The sequence below is a fragment of the Perca fluviatilis genome, chromosome 6 (genome assembly GCF_010015445.1).
Source record: "Perca fluviatilis chromosome 6, GENO_Pfluv_1.0, whole genome shotgun sequence".
NCBI classification, from domain to species: Eukaryota; Metazoa; Chordata; class Actinopteri; order Perciformes; family Percidae; genus Perca; species Perca fluviatilis.
This window is the reverse complement of record NC_053117.1, coordinates 406,460-428,646: the sequence shown is the minus strand read 5'-3', so window position 1 is coordinate 428,646 and position 22,187 is coordinate 406,460. Positions and strand designations below refer to the sequence as shown.

Genomic DNA, 22,187 nt, shown 5'->3' with positions numbered 1-22,187 from the left:
TGGTGCCATTCCAGCTACTCACTGGTCTCGGAGAATATCTCCATCCTGGTTGGGGTAGAAGGCCAGTTTGAAGATGCGGTTCATGACGCTGCGCTCGATAGCCATCTGGGCGTCCTGCAGCTGGTCCTCGCTAGCGTACTGCCAAATGGCATCACGGGCCATGGCGCCGTACAAGTAGCGCAGAAAATCCTCCACGGCTGCCGTCTTGTCATCCGATGCTGTGCACCCCTGGAACGCTGGAGGGGGGAGCAGAGGAACAACAGATGTTACAATGGGAGTGTTTTCAAGGGAGTCAAGTTGAGCTAGGAAAGTGATGTTGTGTAAAGACTTCGAGGCATATCAAGTACTTGTGGAAGTTTCGTATAAAAAAAGGGATTAAATCTTGACTATGTCTGACAAATTGTGGAGTAATTTCATATTAGCTGACATTCAATTGTCAAGCTTTAAGAGGTAGACAACACACATCCCACTTGAATGTTTAAATGTTAAAATTTTAAGGGCCACCACCACATATTTTGCAAATCATGTATATACTGTATATATGGATAATAGGATGGCAGGAAGGTCAGGATTCTCTCTAGTCTCTGACAGTACAGACAAAGAATTTGTGCACTTTTAGTTACACTGAATGTGAAATATATACATAATAGGGATGGGGGGAGGGAGGGGGGGCTTTTACAAGTATATATTGTGGGGTTTTTTTGCGACGATTTTTCAAATCTGTTGTTTTCCCTAGAATCATCATTTTCATCAATGATTTACCTACATACAGTATCTCACAAAAGTGAGTACACCCCTCACATTTTAGTAAATATTTCATTATATCTTTTAATGGGACAACACTGAAGAAATTACACTTTGCTACAATGTAATATTATTAAGTGTACAGCTTGTATAACAGTGTAAATGAGTTATTTTGAGGGGAGAGCACAACACACAGCCATTAATGTCTAAACCGCTGGCAACAAAAGTCAGTACACCCGTATGTTAAATTCCCATAGAGGCAGGCAGATTTTTATTTTTAAAGGCCAGTTATTTCATGGATCCAGGATACTATGCATCCTGATAAAGTTCCCTTGGCCTTTGGAATTAAAATAGCTCCACATCATCACATAGCCTTCACCATACCTACAGATTAGCATGGTTTTATTTCAGTTAGCCTAATAGCTGGTTTGATTTGCATTGAGAGATGATTTTATGGAAAGTACCATAAAAAGTACCTGACGCCAACTACATCATATCCGTTTCTAGCAAAACTGACCGAAATCAGAAAATGCAGAAAATCCATGTTATGTACTTCTTTACAAATGAAATAAATGTCGGACTGACTGACTTGTGATGGGCGTTCTTCTTAGAAAACAATTAGGTTTTAGAAATGTCTCATGATAAATTGTCTCTAGAAGTGTATTATTCAACTTTTGTTTTTGTTAAAGGAGGAAAAGAAAATCACAATAATCAATACTTCTCGAATCGCAATAAATGAAAACCGCAATACAAATTGAAATCGGCAGCCATGTATTGTGAAACAATCAAATCGGGACAAAAAAGCATACTGTATCCTCCCAGACTAAATACATATATAAATAGTTTCATTAAGGTTGCAATTTCACTGGGACAATTAAATATTCCACTAAACATCCACTTCTTGCTCCTATTTAATCTGTCTTTTTTAATTTAAATAGGTTCTTACATTGTAGTGTTTGTTTTGTTGTTGTGATTATAATTATAATATTTAAATTTAATTTTCAGGCAGGACCAACGCAATTTTGCTGTGATATTGTGAGACAGTAGTGCAATGAAAATAAAGCCTCTTATGTCTTAAAAAAGTAGCGATAAATACCTTTAATGAAGTCCAGCATCTTGGCCTCCATGTGTTCCAGAAGGAGGCGGACACAAACGGTGGTGAAGTAGCGGTTGGCCACCTCCTTGTCTCGGAGCACCCTCTGGAGAAGCCTCTCCAGGTGGGCCTGGGACGTCTGCAGGCCCTGGCGACACCGGGTTAGATAAGCTATGTACGGCGCTCGCTTTCTGAAGGAAACACACACACACACGCAGACATTTGTATTCTATTATTGCCACTTTATCAATGGCTACATCTCTGTAGATGCCTAAAACAAGAGTACGCATTAAGCCTTGTGTTGTGTTGCATTTTTCTTAGAAAACAATTAGTTTTTAGAAATGTCTCAAGATAAATTGTCTCCAGAACTGTATTATTCAACTTGGAATGAAAAGAAAATGGCAATCCTCAATACTGTCGAACCACAATACTTCTAGAATCGCAATTAATAAAATAAAAAATAAAATAACGCAATACAAATCGAATTGGCACCCACGTATTGTGAAAGGATCGAATCGGGACAAAATCATATCGCCACAGCCCTACTAAGTGAAAGACCCATGGGGTGCTTGCATCAACCCCCCAGGTGTCCACGGTTACCGGTAATCCTCAGCGATGGCAGCCAGCAGCTTCCTGCAGGTGCGTGGGTCGAAGCGGCCGACGCAGCGCGTGGTCTCCTGGATCTGGGCCATCTGGTTCTTGTCCTGCAGGTTGATGGCCTCTGCTAGCTGGATCTTCAGGAAGCAGACGATCAAATTTTCTGAGAGGGAGAGGACGACAGAGAGACGGCATTAGACAACGCTGCTGTAATCTGATCAACCCGCTGCCTCCACATGACAGTGGGACTGATGGCCACAAAAAGATGGGAGGCCTATGGGTTTAACTGGTGACTGCTTTCACAGGATGCCACTTGATTCTGCCTATTGTCTGGATGTGAAGGTGGAAAGGCCTAACAGGTCTGCCTTTATTTTGTGCGGCATCAGAACACTTGTATCTTGTTGATAAAATGTTGGACCAATATTGGGGTTACACAAGTGTTTTTAATATGTAGGATGGTTTAACAATGGGAAGTTGTATTGACACCATATGGGAATTCTCGTTTAACATCTCCCACTCTCTCTCGACCTTGCCCCAAACCTTGGAAGGCCAGTCAGAATGTGAAGGTGGTACAGATTTAGTGTCTTGCTTAAGGACACTTTCAGCAGGTTGGATGCTTGCCAACATTAAAGGCTTGTACCCTGCTCCCCATGGAGAGGTGTCACAAAGATACCCAAAGTCTAGTAGATTGTACAAACTTTAACAAGAGCTCGAAATGAAAACACTCTACCTCTGAACATGTTTTAAATGCATTGCACTTCATCAGTTTGTATTGTATCACCAGTTATTAGTTACTAAGGCTACACTACTACGTTTTGGTTTAAAAACAAATATCTTTTACTACGATTACGCCTCAAGTCCACACTACTCTACACTACTGGTGGTGGTGATGGCGCAGTGGATATGACACATTCCTTTGGTGTGGACCTGGGTTCGATTCCCACTGCGGTACATCACCCAATGTGTCCCTGAGCAAGACACTTAACCCCTAGTTGCTCCAGAGGCGTGCGACATCTGACATATATAGCAATTGTAAGTCGCTTTGGATAAAAGGGTCAGCTAAATGACATGTAATGTAACGTACTCTGGCGTTTCCAAGCCCCTAAATCGGAGACATTTGGAAAGACTGATGCCCAGGTTTTGGTTTGAAAACTCCAGGGTTGCTTTGTAGTCTGGACGGGCAGAAACGGAGATGCATGTCCGTCAGACTTGTCGGTTAGGCTTGCATTTCTTTCAGTAACAGTTCCACCTCGTTGTCGATTCAAGCAAATACATCCCCGGTCTTACTTTTCGCCATTGCTGTTTTTTTTCCTCTCCAAAGTATTTTCTGTAATTTCAACTTTTACATCCATGATTTTCAACCGCAGAGTAACACTCTGGTACACTGGTACACGCATACCCAGTGCATGCGAATGGTCGTGTGATACGAGTTGTCAGGCGTGTTAATAACGACCGAGATTAGTTCTGCTACCGGGGCAAAAACTTGTGTGGGCGGAGATGGTTTTTGTCTCAAAAAGGAATGTTAAAAAGGAAAACACAGTAGTGTAGATGTAGCACAGATGGACTGCCTACCTTCAGAGTCCATGTGGTCAGGTAGCCCGTTTCGCGTGGTTGCAGGAACCATGATGGGCAGAGCCACTGAGTCTGCAGAACACAATGCCAACCTCAACTTCTTCTTTGCATCACTGGAAGACAGACAGACACACACACACACACACACACACACGCACAAAAACATATTTAATTAACAGCAATGGTTAAGAATATCTATTAAGAACTAGAAAGTGTTGTGTGAGTGATTGTAAATTGGGGTTCTGTGGTTTTTCCGACCTGAAAGAGAACTTGCAGTCATGCTGCTGTGCCGTCTGGCTGGCTGAGTCTGGGAGGTCGTCTGCAGATATGTTCTGCAGAGCGTCTTCTCTAGGAGAGTCGTGCACGCTGTCTTCAACACAAAGATCTGTCAACATGAACAAAAACAGGCAAATGACTCAATGCATCTACTGCAACTGTTTGCAATAGCCACATACAGTGCTCAGCATAAGTTGAATACACCCATGCTAAAGTTGACTAAAAAGAGGAATAAAAAAAAAAAAATCTTTTGGAAATTGATCTTAATGCCTTAAGGCAATCTCTATGTATGGTGAAGGGTATGTGATGATGTGGGGCTATTTTAATTCCAAAGGCCAAGGGAACTTTATCAGGATACATAGTATCCTGGATCCATGAAATAACTGGCCTGGAATAATTTAATTAAGTCATTAAGATCAATTTCCAAAAGATGATTTTTTATTCCTCTTTTTAGTTAACTTTAGCATGGCTGTATTCACTTATGCTGAGCACTCTAGCTACAGTATCTATCTACAGTATCTACCTACCTACCTACCTACCTACCTACCTACATATATATATAAAAAGTGAAAGTAAAAAGTGTTTTCCCTGACCTCCTGTACCATCGTAAGAAGCTCCGCCTGTGGCTCCATCACTCGGGCTCGTCCTCTTGATGTTCCTGTACTTGTCCAGGATGTCTTCAGCTGCCTGCGCGTGAGAGCTCTGTCTGGGCAACGGGTCATCTGATAAACCCAACCAACCAGCACACACGCACACGCACACGCACACACAACACACGCACACACACACACACACACACACACACACACACACACACACACACGAGATGGATTCAAATGAAAGCCGGCTTCAGATATCCACATTGTGTCCCCAGTTAGGAGTGTTAATTCAACGAAACCAGGACGCACCTTGGGGGACACGCTCCGGGACAACGTCGTCTTTCTCCTGCTTGTCCCTTTTCCGAAACGCAGCTATGGGCGCTGCAGAGGACAGACACGCCATTAGTGGACTGACACCACTGTCACTATCGCTGGATGACATGCTGATCATGAGTTGCCTGCTGACAGCCACTTGGGCCAATCTTTGTTTTTGTTTTTTTCCATGGTTTGTATTGAGACTAAAATAAATCACAATGAAGGATGTATGGTATCATACGTTAACACAAACAGTCTAATGTAGAACTTTACTAAGGAAAAACAAAAAGCAACAGAATATTGAGAGGGTGAACTAAACCACTGGATCATAGCAGAATATCACAAAGGTCCACTGTAAGTCATTATAGAAAGTCCAGTCGATATACTCATGGAAATAAGCCCACTGATGCTTATCCTATTAACACGAGGGTGCAAACAGGATAAACAAGAGAGACACGGGGGTTTTACAATTTGATGGCACACACAGGAAACGCTGGGTGGAGTATCTACACTGATATTCTGCGTTCTCCGTACAGTAAAATGGTAACTGTAGCAAAAAAAAAAAGAGAACACGGATAAGGTGAGGGGGTGATAAAAAAACGGATGCATGGGTGAGGAGCGAAGTCGGGCTACAACCATGTCACATCACAGCTCTAAAGGCGGCATCTACTAAAAGCAGCATGGGGGGGGCCAGCCGCTGGCTCCAGCAGCAAAGCTAGCGTGGAAGCGTTACCTGGGACATCACTCTCAGCCGTCCAATACAGCACTGTGAGGGACACAACAGACAGGGGGTTGGCCTTTCACACACGGGCTGCCGCTCGCTCTGCCGGACAACTGTGCGTCACCATGCAGAGCGACAGGACACACACACACAAACACACACACACAAACACACACACACACACACACACACACACACTGTGGACTTTACAGAGGTTTGGCTGGAGAATCGGGCGGTTTAGGCTCTTTACTTTTCCATGTGCACACAGCGCTCCGTTTTATGAACATCAATTTCATGTTTACTTAAGAAACATCATTATCTCAAAAGAGTTAGAAGCAGTCACTCTGTGTGGGCACAGCTCATTATTTCCCAGACAGATGTATGAGAGATGCTCGTAGAGTAGAACTGCAACAAAGAGATGTGTCATCTATCAGCGCGGATGACAGAAAGGTCTATCTAATGACCATTAGCCGCTGGCTGACAGCACTGCTGGGAGGGCTACGGCCGTACAATCTACACAGCTAAAGCGCCTCCGATGACTGATTAGCTACGAAAAGTCTATATAAATCTGCAGCCAGTGAGACGTGAGAGGAGAAAAAATAAATAAATAAATAAATAAAGGACTGGACGCGTCTCTGAGTTAACTTCAAACAACAAGAAACATGATTTTCCAACTGAAACATCAGCAATGGAGTGGACAACACAGACCATCATTCTCTCTCACATTATAAATCAGCTTTCGCTCTGCTCTTTAAAGTGTGATATTTCCTGTCGGTTGTGATTAAGATCTTTTTTTTCTCCCGTGCAACAAAAAGGAGATCAAATCAAACCGATCACTTTTAAAATGTGTAACAGTTCATATTTCAGTTTAGAAAAGGGGACATGCTTAAGGGGAGTGTTTTCTTTCCTTACCTTTTGGAATGGCTGACACAAAACGTTTCTTCCACCATGGCCTGTTGCGATCAGACTTCTCGTCGTCACTGTCTTTCCTGTCCTCAACCTTTGGACAGTAATTACAAAGACAGACTTAAACGCTAGCGAGGACATTATTTGGGGCTGCACCGTTGATCTAATCGCAATGTCGCTCTGTGCATAACATAACATAACCGCAACAATTGTGCGATTTAAGTAAACAAAAAGGTGTGCTGTGTGTGTGAGACACTCTGTGTGCAGATCAGTTTCCACGTTGTAACACCCTTCAGTGTTAACAACAGATAAAGCCACCGTGTCTTAAGGGTGTTGGTGTTTACCGTTAACTCACTTTACATTAGAGCCCGGCCGATTATATATCAGCAGGCCGATATTATCGGCCCACATTAGGCATTTTCCAAACTATCTGTATGGCATTTATAATGGCCGATAAATGAATATTTAAAAAATAAAAACGGACGAAACCCCCTTCAACCACGTTCTGAGTGTTGGCGTTGCATAGTTTGTCCCCCAGAGGGCGCTCTACAACGTCCCTGTTGGCAACGCTCGTGTTTAACCTTTTAAGTTTCACATCTTAAGTTTGTATCTTTATACATTTTATTTATCAGAACTTTTAATATATTTTGATGTTCCTCTGTTCTGTTGTGACAATAAAACAAACAAGTGTATTTTTAAACTGCATTATCATATTATTTTTGTGAGGACTTATAAATACAAATAATGTTAGGGAAATCTGTTTAGGTTTTATTACGCTTTATTACGTTTCTGGATTTCTTAAAAATATATATTGGCAGATATATTGGATTTTTTAATCACCAAATATTTGTATCAATATCGGCCTTAAAAATCCTATATCGGTCGGGCTCTACTTTACATCGTCTTTGCGATATCTTTTCCCTCACACAGCCGCTACGCTAACCTCCGACGCCGCTCACCGGCGGTTGCTCCCTCCTCTCGCACCACCACCGACATCACTCACTCGCCTGCGGTTCTCGCTCTAGCTAGTGCCTGAATTATGGTTGTGTTGAGTGTACGTTGAATCACGCCACCCCGAGGATGTATTAACGTAACAACGTCCACAAAAGATGACCAGTGACCAGTCAGTGTTTAGGCCGTGGCACGCGTGTCGCGTATGGTCATGCGAGTATCACAGGTGTAGAGGTTGTATAAGGTTTATTTTGTCACTCAATCACTAGTTATTATATTACACCCATCCTGAATGTCATCGTTTATAAGGGCAAACAAAATGTATTAATTTAATACGAATTAGCATTTTTCTTATTTCATTTTGTGAAATGAAAAACGTATCCCACATTTTTGTTCACGTATATCTTCTTATGCTCGTTTAACTTTGTATGTTAAAAAATACACATTTAAAAAATTTAGTGAATTGTTTTTTGCATTTTCCTTGATTATGAAGTAAACTCATGATACTATATGGCAATGGCAATCGTAATTGCAGTATTGTAAATCGCAATATGACTTTTTTTATCCAAATCGTGCAGCCCTAACATGATTACAGACCACAGCTGGAAAGAAACCGTTTAATTATTTTTAGGGCCGTTCCTCAGCAGCATTAGTTAAAAATACAACTGTCTCTGTCAGTGGCTGAGAGCGTGTCTGGTTACCTCTCCTTTGAGGGAGTCCTTGCTGGGGGACGAGGACGGTCCTAAGGCGAAGGCCCCGGCAGGGTCGCGCTCTTCCACCGCGACCCGCCGGTTGAGGCCGGGGTCACTAGTGGGCCGGCGGCCTGGGCACACGATGTCGGAGCTGCGACTCCGGACCAGCCTGTCGGGGAAGGAGTGGCGCTGCTTGGTATGCTCCAGCTCGGCCTGGGCCAGGCAGTGGGGCGTGAAGAGAGAGTAGCGCGTCTCCGGCCCCAGGGCGCTGGCTTCAGGGATGGGAGGATCGGGGGGAGGGTGAGGGGGCCTGGCGTAGTGCACTTTGGGCCTCACTATTGTTCCAGTGGAGCCTGATGAAATAAAAGAGAAAAGCAAAAGGTACGTTTGGTAGAAAAATGGATAATATTTAAATATACCTGAGCACTTTGTTTTCTCTTTCATCTTTAGGTTACTTACTTACCAGTTCACAGCACAGGCTCCACAAAGACTTGCCTAGGTAAATATCTGTTTTTAAAGCCTTAAATATACTAATGAAATCCTCCAAGAAGGTAGGGCTGTGCAATTAATCACATTTTAAATCGCCATTCCGATTTCGGCACCTAGCGATCACAAAAACAACGCCATCGACAAAAACAATTATTTAGCACATTACGTTTTTCTTATTTTGTCTGTGGAATAAAAAAGTTCAAACAGGAAATGTATGAAGGGAAATTCTACAGTTCAAGGTGTTTTCACTGTTTATTTGTTTAAATGTTTCACTATTTTTTTAGGTTCAGTAAATGCAACATCTTTCCATAAGTCAACGAGTAATTCTGTTAAATAATGGTGATTTGAACATTGACCAAAATACTCGTGATTATGATTTTTGTCCATAAATCGAGCAGCCCTACAGGTTGGGACTTCTGGAAGCTACTAGGAACTAAGTGTAGTTTCGTACCACAAAATCTCACTTTTCTACACAGTAGCTAAACAATACAAAACCAATAGAAGAAAGAAAAAAAGAGTGGGGAGAGTGCTAAAGAGAGATATTAGTGGGAGATGAGCCCTAGGTATAGGTAGGCCACCTGTTCCAAGGGTAGACTCTCTCTCTCCTGAAAAGCTTCCAAAGGCAGCCTGGTGCCATGAGCACAGTGGGAGGAGGGGACAGTGCCAAAGAGCCCGGGGTGAGGTCTCTCAACCTGTCATCCCTTCACCTTGCCACAGACACAAAGCCATTCCTCTCGCACACACCACTTCAAACCTGCGCTACGGACAAAAATGCACAGTAACAAAGACTGCGAAGAATCATTTGGCACACTAAATGGGCCAAAATGAAATGACAGTTCATTTGCACTTCTAATATGACCAGTAACTGGGGGTAAGGGCATGTGCGAGGGGCACAGGCACTCTTTTGGTTAATTCCACAGAGCTCAAGCTGTTCTGTGACCCCGCGACATTAGGGCAGGGATTTAATGATAACTCGTTTCTACCTCCGATTGGCTGCAGAGCATTCTGGGAGCGCAAATTACCTTCGGCGGAGGAGAGGGGATCGAACATGGCCAGCAAGGAATCGGCCTGTGAGGGCGGAGATGTCGGATGATGTGCTCCTGGAAAAACACAAGAGGACACGAGACAATTAAGAGCATTTACTAAATTAACCACTGAACCACAAGGTGCGTATGGGATGTTGTTGGGGATGATGCGTGCTACGTACAGTACATATACGTATGTAAACCTATATATGCATTATAACTTATATATATACTTAATAATATATTAATATATTTTTATTGATTGTTTTTTATGCATACTTAATAATGTGGTATATGGTATTATAGTATTGTCTAATATGTAGTATATTATGTTTTTGTATGTAGCATATACTATTTATTACTACGTATAATAGTTACTTTTTTCTTTTTTGTTTGTTATTTTATATATTCTATTAATAATATATATTATTAATAATAATATTATTGTATTTTATATTTATTTAATTTTTTTTATTTTATTTTTTGATATTGGTTTTGTACTTGTGTTATATTGTTATTTACTTATTATATGTATATGTGTTTTTTTTGTTTTTGTTTTTTTCTCCTTACATACATATTATACATACATATACATTATATACATATATACATATACATATATACATATATACATATACATACATACATACATATATATATATAATATACATATATATATGTATGTGATATATATGTATATATATATATATGTAATATAAATATATATATATATATATATATATATATATATATATATATAATATATATATATATATATATATATATAATATATATTATGGATATTTCAAACTTTTAAACAAATAAAAACTGAAATATTAGGTGCAAAATTATTCAGCCCCCTTAAGTTAATACTTTGTAGCGCCACTTTTGCTGCGATTACAGCTGTGAGTCGCGGGTATGTCTCTATCAGTTTTGCACATCGAGACTGACATTTTGCCCATTCCTCCTTGCAAAACAGCACCGAGCTCAGTGAGGTTGGATGGAAGCGTTTGTGAACAGCAGTTTTTCAGTTCTTTCCACAGATTCTCGATTGGATTCAGGTCTGGACTTTGACTTGGCCATTCTAACACCTGGATATGTTTATTTGTGAACCATTCCATTGTAGATTTTGCTTTATGTTTTGGATCATTGTCTTGTTGGAAGACAAATCTCTGTCCCAGTCTCAGGTCTTTGCAGACTCCATCAGGTTTTCTTCCAGAATGGTCCCCCTGTATCCTTTTTTAGCTCCCCCCCCCCTCCCCCACCATTTTACCCCTCTTTCCCCTTCCTGCTAAAAAAAAAGCAGGCCCAAACCATGATGCTGCCACCACCATGTTTGACAGTGGGGATGGTGTGTTCAGGGTGATGAGCTGTGTTGCTTTTTACGCCAAACATAACGTTTTTGCATTGTTGCCAAAAGTTCGATTTTGGTTTCATCTGACCACAGCACCTTCTTCCACATGTTTGGTGTGTCTCCCAGGTGGCTTTTTGGCAAACTTCTTAAACGACACTTTTTATGGATATCTTTAAGAAATGGCTTTCTTCTTGCCACTCTTCCATAAAGGCCAGATTTGTGCAGTATACGACACTGATTGTTGTCCTATGGACAGAGTCTCCCCACCTCAGCTGTAGATCTCTGCAGTTCATCCAGAGTGATCATGGGCCTCTTGGCTGCATCTCTGATCAGTCTTCTCCTTGTATGAGCTGAAAGTTTAGAGGGACGGCCGGTCTCTCCGTGAGATTTGCAGTGGTCTGATACTCCTTCCATTTCAATATTATCGCGGACACAGTGCTCCTTGGGATGTTTAAAGCTTGGGAAATCTTTTTGTATCCAACCGGCTTTTAAACTTCTCCACAACAGTATTCTCGGACCTGCCTGGTGTGTCTCCCTTGTTCTTCATGATTTCTTGCTCTTTACACACACCTCTGAGACTATCAACAGAGCAGGTGCATTTATACGGGAGACTTGATTACACACAGCTGGATTCTATTTATCATCATTAGTCATTTAGGTCAACATTGGATCATTCAGAGATCCCTCACTGAACTTCTGAGGAGAGTTTGCTGCACTGAAAGTAAAGGGGCTGAATAATTTTGCATGCCCACTTTTCCAGTTTTTTATTTGTTAAAAAGTTTGAAATAGCCAATGAATTTCGTTCCACTTCATAATTGGGACCCACTGGTTGTTGATTCTTCACAAAAAATTACAGTTTTATATCTTTATGTTTGAGGCCTGAAATGTGGCAAAAGGTCGAAACGTTCAAGGGGGCCGAATACTTTCGCAAGGCACTGTATATATACATATATACACACACATATATATACATACACATATATATATATACATACACATATATATATACACACATATACACACACACATATATATACACACACACACACACACACACATATACACACACACACACACACACACACACATACACACACATATATATACACCACACACATACACACACATATATACACACACACACATATATATACACATATATACATATACACACACACACATATATATACACATATATACACACACACACACACATATATATACACATATACATACACACACACACACACATATATATACACATATATATACACACACATATATATATACATATATATACACACACACACATATATATACATATATACATATATACACACACACACACACACATATACATATATACACACACACACACACATACATATATACACACACACACACACACACACACATATACATATATACACACACACACACACACATATATACACACACACACACATATATATATATATATATATATATATATATATATATATATATATATATATATATATATATATATATATAATAGGTGCATGTCCACTGTGAGAGACATAATCAAAAAAATTTTTTCCAGATATCACAATGTATGATTTTTTTAACTATTTATTTGTATGATACAGCTGCAAATAAGTATTTGAACACCTGAGAAAATCAATGTTAATATTTGGTACAGTAGCCTTTGTTTGCAATTACAGAGGTCAAACGTTTCCTGTAGTTTTTCACCAGGTTTGCACACACTGCAGGAGGGATTTTGGCCCACAGATCTTCTTTAGATCAGGAGGTGTACAATTTTGTCTCTAGTGTCTTTGGACAGCTCTTTGGTCTTGGCCATGTTAGTAGTTGGATTCTTACTGAGGTGGACAGGTGTCTTTATGCAGCTAACGACCTCAAACAGGTGCATCTAATTTAGGATAATAAATGGAGTGGAGGTGGACATTTTAAAGGCAGACTAACAGGTCTTTGAGGGTCAGAATTCTAGCTGATAGACAGGTGTTCAAATACTTATTTGCAGCTGTATCATACAAATAAATAGTTAAAAAATCATGCATTGTGATTTCTGGATTTTTTTTTTAGATTATGTCTCTCACAGTGGACATGCACCTACGATGACAATTTCAGACCCCTCCATGATTTCTAAGTGGGAGAACTTGCAAAATAGCAGGGTGTTCAAATACTTATTTTCCTCACTGTATGTATGTATGTAAGTATGTATAAAAAAATAAATCGAGATGATAGATAGATAGATAGATAGATAGATAGATAGATAATCTCGATTATTTTTTACTGATATTGCGATTGGAATATGATTCACAATATTGGAGGGAATGATAATTTTTGTATCATTGTTCTCATTTTCATTGAAAAACAAATTAAAACGATTATAGTGTGATTTTTGCGAGGATCTGTACCGAAAAAGGACTTTTTCTTCAGTCTGTAGGATACAAATTGTAGGCGGGGACGTCTCTGCAGCAGCACAATACTTAATTCAGAATGGCTTTGACACATGTATTTTGCATTTATCAAATATTGCCCACCCCCCGCGATTTTGATATTGCACTAGTTCATATTGCGATTTCGATACAATTGCGATTTAAGTGTGCAGCCCTAACTTTAAGTAAAAAAATAAAAATAAAAGATAATAGCCTGATGATTCCCCAGCCAGGCTAACAAAGAATATTTAACTTTACACAACAACTTCATGCAACAATTACAGCTGCAGAGAACTAGAAGAGTGATTAGGCTCGGCAGCTGTGGAAGTGACAGGGATGGATAGCTGTGGCTGATGCGGTTTAGACCAGACAGACACTGGGCTGATGGCTAGCTGGGATGTGACACTCTCCTACCGTGGCCTGACTCATCCCCATCTGGACTGGTCACAGAGTCCTTCCCTCCAAAGTCTGAGCTGCACTCTGACCGCAGGTCCTCGATCTTGTTGGGGATGTCTTCTGAGGTTGCACTGATGCCTGCAGCGTGGCAGGGGAAGGGGGGGGGACAACAACAGTTGTGTTGACATTCAGGACAAAAGCAACTCAAAAATCACCTCTGCAGTATAAAAAAACAAAAAAAACACTTTGGCTTGTCAAATAAAACAGCGCATGTTTTCTCAAACAAAAGGACTTTTCTTTTCTCTTTACTATACTGTATGCTCTCTCTCAGAATGGGAACCCACTGGGAACTCTAAATTGGTAGTGTAAGATCCCAAAGGATTAGGGGGAGAGACACAGGTAAGAGTGATCATCAGATGCAGACTATCCATCGGGCGGCTCCCACGGGACGTTTTCCTGTGAGCTGAGCCACGAACATCACCCCCTGGCTTCCTAATCTAGGATACTACTTCATGCTTGTCAATGTGGCGTGTCCACCTGAGCCCAGGGAAAAGACAAGCAGCAAATAAAAAACCTGTGTCATACACACACGTTCACACTGACCCCATTACACTGGTTAACAACCCTCCCAGCAACACAGAATCAAGGAGGGTGAGAAAGAGAGAGAGGATGCAAGGCAGTGGAGACGGGGGAGAGAGGAGGTGGGATCTATACCTGAGACAACACTGAGGCCGGGTGTGCTGGGTCTGGAGCTGACCTCTCGGACCTCTGTGTCATCGGACGTACTGCCAACGCCGGAGCAGCTCTCCAGCTCCTGCAGGCGCTCCTCCTGTTTCAGGTCTGGGGCTTCTGGAAGTGGTCCCAAAAAGAAAGTAATATTTATAAATAAAAAAATAAATAAAAAAAAATCATATTTTTATAAGAAAAAGAAGACATCCGAGACAAGAGTTAGAGCTGGGCGATATGGAAAAAAAATCCATATTTTTGACCAAATATATCAATGTCAATATTGCGGCGATATTGTAGGGTTGACTATTGGTGCTTGCACAAAAATATTAACACAATGAGAACGCTGATAAATAATCCCCACTGATGTGGATATAATGACTAAGTGGGTAAAGGCAAATTATAGCCATAGTTCAGCACACTTCATTGTCTTAGGTTGAAGGCACAGCAAGGCACAGGGGACTTATTTACCTTAGACTAAATCGGTGAACCTGTGGGTTCTCCGAACAAAAACAAAAAAAATATATTAAAGCACAGAGTTTGTGGCATACAATCCAACAATAAGTAGGTTTCACATTATTGGTAGGGCTGAAGAAAAAAATATCACCATCTTATCACCATCGTAAATACTGACACAATGATATTTGAATAAATAGTCATCACTAATGTAGATACAAATACTAGAACAGTCTGGTAAGTTCAGAAAATGACACCACTTTACTGTAGCTTTTAAAACCAGGAAAAGACAACACTTGTGTCATATGACGATGTGCAAAATTGAAGACTATATCTAGTCTCATATATTAACATCGATAGATTTCCCAGCCCTAACAAGAATGTGTATTTGTCCCACTTCAAGTGTGGATACATTTAAAAGAAACCAATAATTCCACTGTGCTCGTGGCAGTTTGCAACAGATGATGGTCTCTCTCTCTCTCTCTCTCTCTCTCTCTCTCTCTAACCAAGTGTGCACATATGCATGAAAATCAAACCGAGCATACATTATCATGTCTTATAACAGCCAAACCAAACCGTAAAGCAAGCACGCCCAATTCTTTGGCTGCCCAATGGAGCTGTTGGGCCGAACCCAGAGGCTCCGTACTAACCGCAGTACTCATTTGCATGCTCGTTAGTAATAATGTGTTGGTGAAGTGCTCTTCAGAGTGTAGTTTTCTGCTGCCTAGCCATGAAACAAGCGTACTCCGAGCGAGCTGCCGATCGCGCTATTACCGAGCAGAACAGGGGCAGCAAACAGAACAGAAAGCAATCAAGACACTCATGCATGTCATTTCTGCACCGCACATATTGAAATGGTGTACTACCTCAATTAACATAAGGCCAAGGCTTTTCAAAGAAACACTTAACGCCGTTAATAAAAGCACTCTACTGATTTTCACAAAACACTGGTTTTCAGGGGGAGGGGGGCACATCATGTCTCATTAATAAATGGTTTAGACTGCATGTTCAATTTGCGAGAACAGACAAAGAAAGTATGACCTATGGTTCATAAGATTGTGTATGCGTTTGGATTTAGAACTGACAGCCAGTGGTGGAAGTATTCCGATCCGTTACTTAAGTAAAAGTACTAATACCACATGGTAAAAATACTCTGTTCCAAGTGAAAGTCCTGCATTGAAAAGGTTAGTTAAGTAAAAGTATGTAAGTATCATCAGGAAAATGTACTTAAAAGTATTAAAAGTAAAAGCACTCAATGCGAGGGTTAGGGTTAAACCCTCACATTTTACAAACTGGAAACGATGACAACTGTTCTCTGTTGCATTGTCTAATCATTTCAGCTGGACTTGCAGGCTTGTATATTGTTGGGTAGTTGCTAGTTGTTATAATAACACATTGTATTTTACAAACCATGTGTTTTGTGTGCAAAAATTAATTAATTGATTTGTAAAGTAACTAAAGCTGTCAGGTGATGTAGTGGAGTAAAAAGTACAATATTCCCCTCTGAGATGTAGTGGAGTAGAAGTTGAAAGTGGCATGAAAAAGAAAAGACCTGAGTACCTCAAGTTTGTACTTAAGTACAATACTTGAGTAAATGTACTTTGTTACATTCCACCACTGCCGACAACTGCTGTAGACGGATGCCCTGTGTGACTATAGAGCATACACCAGCCTCAGAGCGCTGCGCTGTTACGTCTAGCCAGATAGAAACCTGACGCCATGTGAAGTGATGGAGGACAGCTGCTGTCCTGTGCGCTTCCCCCCCCCACTGCTCCACCACCAGGTGCAAACACACCTGGTGGTCCCTCGAAGGATACCTTTTACTGGCACACGCAGATCTGCCCTGAAAGACAGGCTAGTGCACACAATATGATGACAGATGCACGCACACATTGTTTGGTATGGAATGCCGCGCAAACCGCACCTGGTGTCCCAACCCCCACCGTATCAAACAAACATAAATATGTATGCATACGCACATATGAGACCAAGGGGTTTGGAAAGAAAAATCCATTCACGTATGCATTTTGTTGTATTTGCAACGATTTTTTAAATATCTTTTTTTAACCAATGATTTTCCTAATTATGAAACGTTTATACGACTACATCATATCCGTTTCCAGCTAAACTGACCGAAAGCAGAAAATTTAGAAAATCCATGTTATGTACTTCTTTACAAATGAAATAAATGTCAGACTGACATGTGATGGGCGTTCTTAGAAAACGTCTTGGTTTTTATAAATGTCTCATGATATTTATTTATTTATTGTCTCTAGAAGTGTATTATTCAATGTTTGTTTTTGTTGAAGATGAAAAGAAAAATCGCAATAATCAATACTATCGAATCGCAATGAATGAAAATCCCAATGCGAATCGAATCGGCAGCCATGTATCGGGGAAAGAATCTACTGTAATTGGGACGAAAGCATAGCGTCCTCGCCCTATTTGAGACGCCGTGGAGAAGAAGTGTAGGAATCCAGGCGATCGCTGAAGAAAACCGTCGAGACAAAACAAACCTGGCCCCCTACCTGAGTCACTGGGGAGGACCTCCACGCTCCACGCCTCGCTTGTGGTCTCCGAGATGGTGGAGCCGTAGGGGTCCAGCAGCACTGAACCCGAGCCAGGGAGACACAGCAGGCTGCCGAGCATGTTCTCCGCAGCTGCCCCTGAAAAGCACAGACGCAGAGAGTTTACCTCCTGCCACAGCATGGACCGGCTTCTCTTTTATTTTGGGGAGGGGTCAGGAAAAGTAAGAAGTCACCTCTATAGTCGCAAAGTCATCTAGAAGGCACCTTTTTGTCCTTTACCCAGCCTTTATGTGTTGTTATGGCATTGGTTTTGATTCATATTCTGCAATTAGTTCTACTAAATTATTCAGATATTTGAAATATGAGCAACATGTAAAGTTGAGAGTGCCACTACAGAAATCATGCCTACATCACTTTTTTTTAAGTCTATAAAATTATGTTTTTTTGTTATGTCGATTTCAACTTCTGAGAGCCCAAAGTGAAAATGAAATCTTCAAATTGCTAGTTGTGAATGACAAACACTTCAAAAAGTATTTCATTTAAAACAATATAAAAAGGAGAGGAACATATGTAAGCTGGGACCGGCACGCGTTGACCGATCCATTAGGTTTTTTTTCCCTCTTCGATCCACGTAAACGATTTGGCGAATAACTGTTTCAGGACTATATGGCACCGAATGCATTGCTCTCACGTGTTACTATCTTAATTAAAAGCTGTTCCATCACGTTTACAGTATGCCTTCAGGTCTGACTTTCAAACAACACTGGGAAATGGTCTGAGATAAGCAAAAACACTCAAGAAAAAAAAAAGCCTCTCTGAATGGTGTGTGGATGGGGCTTCAGAGACATACAGAGACACAGAGAGAGTTGGAGGTCGCATGCATTGCATGCTGGGACCCACAGGCACATATATACCACTGTGCAAAAGGTCAGAGGTTAACAGTAATATCTCACCCCGCCCCGGCCTCCAGGGCCATGACTTTGAGCCGTTGATTAAGCCGAGCATTACTCACGACCAAATTACCGCTTCGCCCACCCACCCCTCCCAAAAAGTCCACAGCGCTGCGTCCCTCCATCTCCACTTGAGAAGCCACGGCTTAACAAGGCGGAAGAATGCGGAGGGAGCTAGCAGGTGTGAGTGGGAGTCAGCGGCCAAGGCTCGGGACCAAAAAGTCGACCTGTGGTAGACGCGCCCCCTGGTATGTCACGCTTCCGCTTCATGGCGCGCGCGCACACACACACGCCGTGAGAACACGCGTGCCAGCATCCAGGCAACAGTGTGTACCGATGTTGGCGGGGGCAGGGCTCTCGCTGGCGGCGGGAGAGCTTCTATCCCGCTGTCCGTGTTTACAGTCTTCAAGGTAGGGGCGCAGAGTACTTGTCTTTCAGGTGGATGATTAAATGAGTGGCACAACAAGAAGTGAAACAATTAGAATTTCTGCCTCATTATCATGGTAATCTTATCAGTGGGATAATGAGGTATTAATGGATATTTAATGTGCATCTCATAACCCAATCCCTTGGAGAAAACACATAAGGAAATCGCTGTAAATTCACTTAATGATGGAAAAGTCCCCCAACGCCATATTCCGAGGAATGAAAAATGGTGGATGCAAATGAGAAGGAACCAAGGTCAATAAGACTGCAGGGACTGAGTGAATGTCAGAGAGACAGAAGGAGAGAGAGAGAGAGAGAGAGAGAGAGAGAGAGAGAGAGAGAGAGAGAGGCACGGGGAAGGCTGTGAAGGAAAAGACAAGAGGCAGAGGAGACAGGAAGATAACATGAAGACTCAAATATTCCATCTACTGTACAGCTGCTTTCACATTAGATGAACCGGTTATTTTTATAAAAAAAATTTTTTTTTACAACCTGGGTTTTCCTGGCATTGCTCAACAGAGTGCAGAGGCTGAACTTGCACTCCACTATCTCCTGAAGATGTGTAACTTATATATCAGCATACTATGATTATGCATGTACTTATTAGATACTGCCACTGCGATAACGCCAGCTAACTTCAGGATATACCCCAGAGACGCGTAGAAAATATCTTGTTTCGCCCTAAGAGTCCATTTTCTATTTCCATGCGTCCACTTCATTATTTTATCAATTAGAGGATAATTGCATATGCAGTCGTATCTTGGGAGTCAGTGGCAGTAGAATGAAGAAGAAAAACAGACAAACAAACCATATGAAATTGGAAATTTTTTGCTTCATCCTCAATTACTATTATTATCCAATGACTATATTATTCAGTGGTTTTTTCTTTGATCGCAAAAGTATAAAAAACAAAAACAGAGTGAGCATTGTTTAAAAGTTAACATTTGGCAGTGATGCAGGAAATTACATTTGCATTGCATTACAGCAATAAAGCGCTGAATTTAGAACACATTTTTATACATCCACCTAAAGACAGAACACATAACATTGTATTAAACCATGTGCACCAAAAACAACTAGAAGAATCTGGCCTATGTTCTTACTTTCAGCTCAATTAGGTAAGACATTTTATGATGTGCACTTAAACACAATTGCCTTTTGATGCCATTTCCCACACATACCACAAGGTGATGACATTTCCCTAAATCGACTTCATCAACAGTAAGGAAGGACCCCCTAAGTGCAGCAAATCCATACCATAAAATGTGCAATGATCACACAGGCTGTGTAGATCAATCACTCTGCTTACTGCTGCAGGGAGGGAATGGGTGCAAATACGGGTGAGAAAAGCCATGTCCCAACCTGCTATTTCCTGCAGCCGGTCTTCATCCATGTTGGGGTCAAAGTCACTGCCGAGCACATCGGTGCTCCAGGTTTCGCTGACCGTCTCGGAGATGTCCCGGTCATCTGTCAGACCCATCATGTCTCGGATCTCAAACTTGCGCAGTTTGTCGTCCAGGTTGTCCTGAGTGGTGGCTGAGGGAGACATAAAGGGTGTTAAGACAGGGCCTGCTCACGAATATCAGAATCGCCGCAGTAAGTTACACCTACGTGGAATTTATCTTGGTGAATGGTGCGTACATACACAGAAAACAAACATATCAAACCTAAATAAGAAAGAAAGAATAAATACAGAAACAAATGCATACAAAATAGCTGTTTAGCATAAGAAAAAGGAGGCTGAGTCTTTCATCTCTTATCTTTCGTCCGTTTACGTATATCTTAAAACAAAAAAAAAGTGATATTTATACTTCCAACTCAACTTTGTAGCAGCATTCAGAAACACAGAAACACACACCCACACACCCACACACACACACACACACACCCTGTTCATGCTCCAGAAGCTGCAGAGCCTCCACCCCATTGCTCCCCGACGGTCCGGCTCCCAGCTCCGAGACAGACTCTCCCTCCAGGTCCAGAGAAGACACAGAGTTAGAACGATTGGATGGACCTGAGAGGGGGGGGGGAGAATGAATGAATAAATAAATTAAAACATACACAAGGTAACTGGGACAGCCAGTAATTCAATCAGCTGTCGTAGACAAGTAATTATGACCTTGTGACTTTTATTTATTTTAAATGTATATTGGAGAGTCAAAGGGAGTTGTACCATTTTCTCTTTTTTCAGTTGGTTTACTTTTTTTAGAGTCAAAAACAAGTAGACGGGAACCAGAGCATGTGAGCAGAGTGTGTGTCCCCTTCGCTCCCCTTCTCAAAGCGGCTCCACTCAACGTCACTCCGGGTTGAACTCCCATTTCACCCCGGTCCACTCAAATCCCCCACCCAAAAAAAAATAAAAAATAGCTGCATCATAGTTTCTTTTTAGCTTAAACCCTAACCTGGCACGACAGAATAGCACACCTGTAGGACTTCTCAGTTTCTTCTTCAAAAGTACTTTGTGAACTCCATCGTTGAGCTCACAGCCACAGCAGATTTACAAAACTAAAAAAATAGTAGCAATACACAGATGCATTCTGGGCTTGGCCTCTGGCATGCATTTAAGTCGTGGCGTACCGGAGCGAAGTTGTAGTGAGAGATAGGGCGACGCTCCAACCTTTCGGACATAGGGATGCACCGAATATTCGGCCACCGAAACGTTTCGGCCGAAAATGGCCCAAAAGGGCATTTTCAGTTTTCGGCCGAAATGTTGTGATGACGCCAACAGTAACCGCGACCTGCACGTATGTCAGTACCCGATCCGTTCCACCTGCAAAGCGTCTCCTAGGCAACGAGGTTGAGACGGAACACGGAGTGAAAACAATGAAAAGTACTCTTAGAGTCTGTCAGCACACGTTTCAGTGAGATCTATTCGGATCCTCTGCACTTCATCGCGACTGGACTTGATCCGCGTTATCAAGACCATTACTTGG

At 41.5% G+C, this 22,187-nt stretch overlaps 1 protein-coding gene across 10 annotated transcripts in view; it reads right to left on the bottom strand.

Moving 5' to 3' along the window:
* gapvd1 (GTPase activating protein and VPS9 domains 1) overlaps positions 1-22,187 on the bottom strand; it is a 51,458-nt gene that overhangs the window by 3,983 nt on the left and 25,288 nt on the right. For 7 of the 10 annotated variants that reach the window (XM_039803355.1, XM_039803356.1, XM_039803357.1 and 4 more), the window contains 16 exons: positions 21,143-21,268; positions 20,617-20,790; positions 17,879-18,016; positions 14,883-15,017; positions 14,187-14,306; positions 9,978-10,055; positions 8,476-8,819; positions 6,830-6,917; positions 5,930-5,962; positions 5,191-5,262; positions 4,876-5,004; positions 4,265-4,391; positions 4,007-4,119; positions 2,438-2,597; positions 1,841-2,028; positions 23-236 (listed from right to left, as the gene is read on the bottom strand). In XM_039803355.1, coding sequence (XP_039659289.1) covers positions 23-236; positions 1,841-2,028; positions 2,438-2,597; positions 4,007-4,119; positions 4,265-4,391; positions 4,876-5,004; positions 5,191-5,262; positions 5,930-5,962; positions 6,830-6,917; positions 8,476-8,819; positions 9,978-10,055; positions 14,187-14,306; positions 14,883-15,017; positions 17,879-18,016; positions 20,617-20,790; positions 21,143-21,268 — 2,239 coding nt within the window. The remainder of the gene's footprint in view (positions 1-22; positions 237-1,840; positions 2,029-2,437; positions 2,598-4,006; positions 4,120-4,264; positions 4,392-4,875; positions 5,005-5,190; positions 5,263-5,929; positions 5,963-6,829; positions 6,918-8,475; positions 8,820-9,977; positions 10,056-14,186; positions 14,307-14,882; positions 15,018-17,878; positions 18,017-20,616; positions 20,791-21,142; positions 21,269-22,187) is intronic. The other 3 variants (XM_039803362.1, XM_039803365.1, XM_039803358.1) reach the window with 2 other exon arrangements.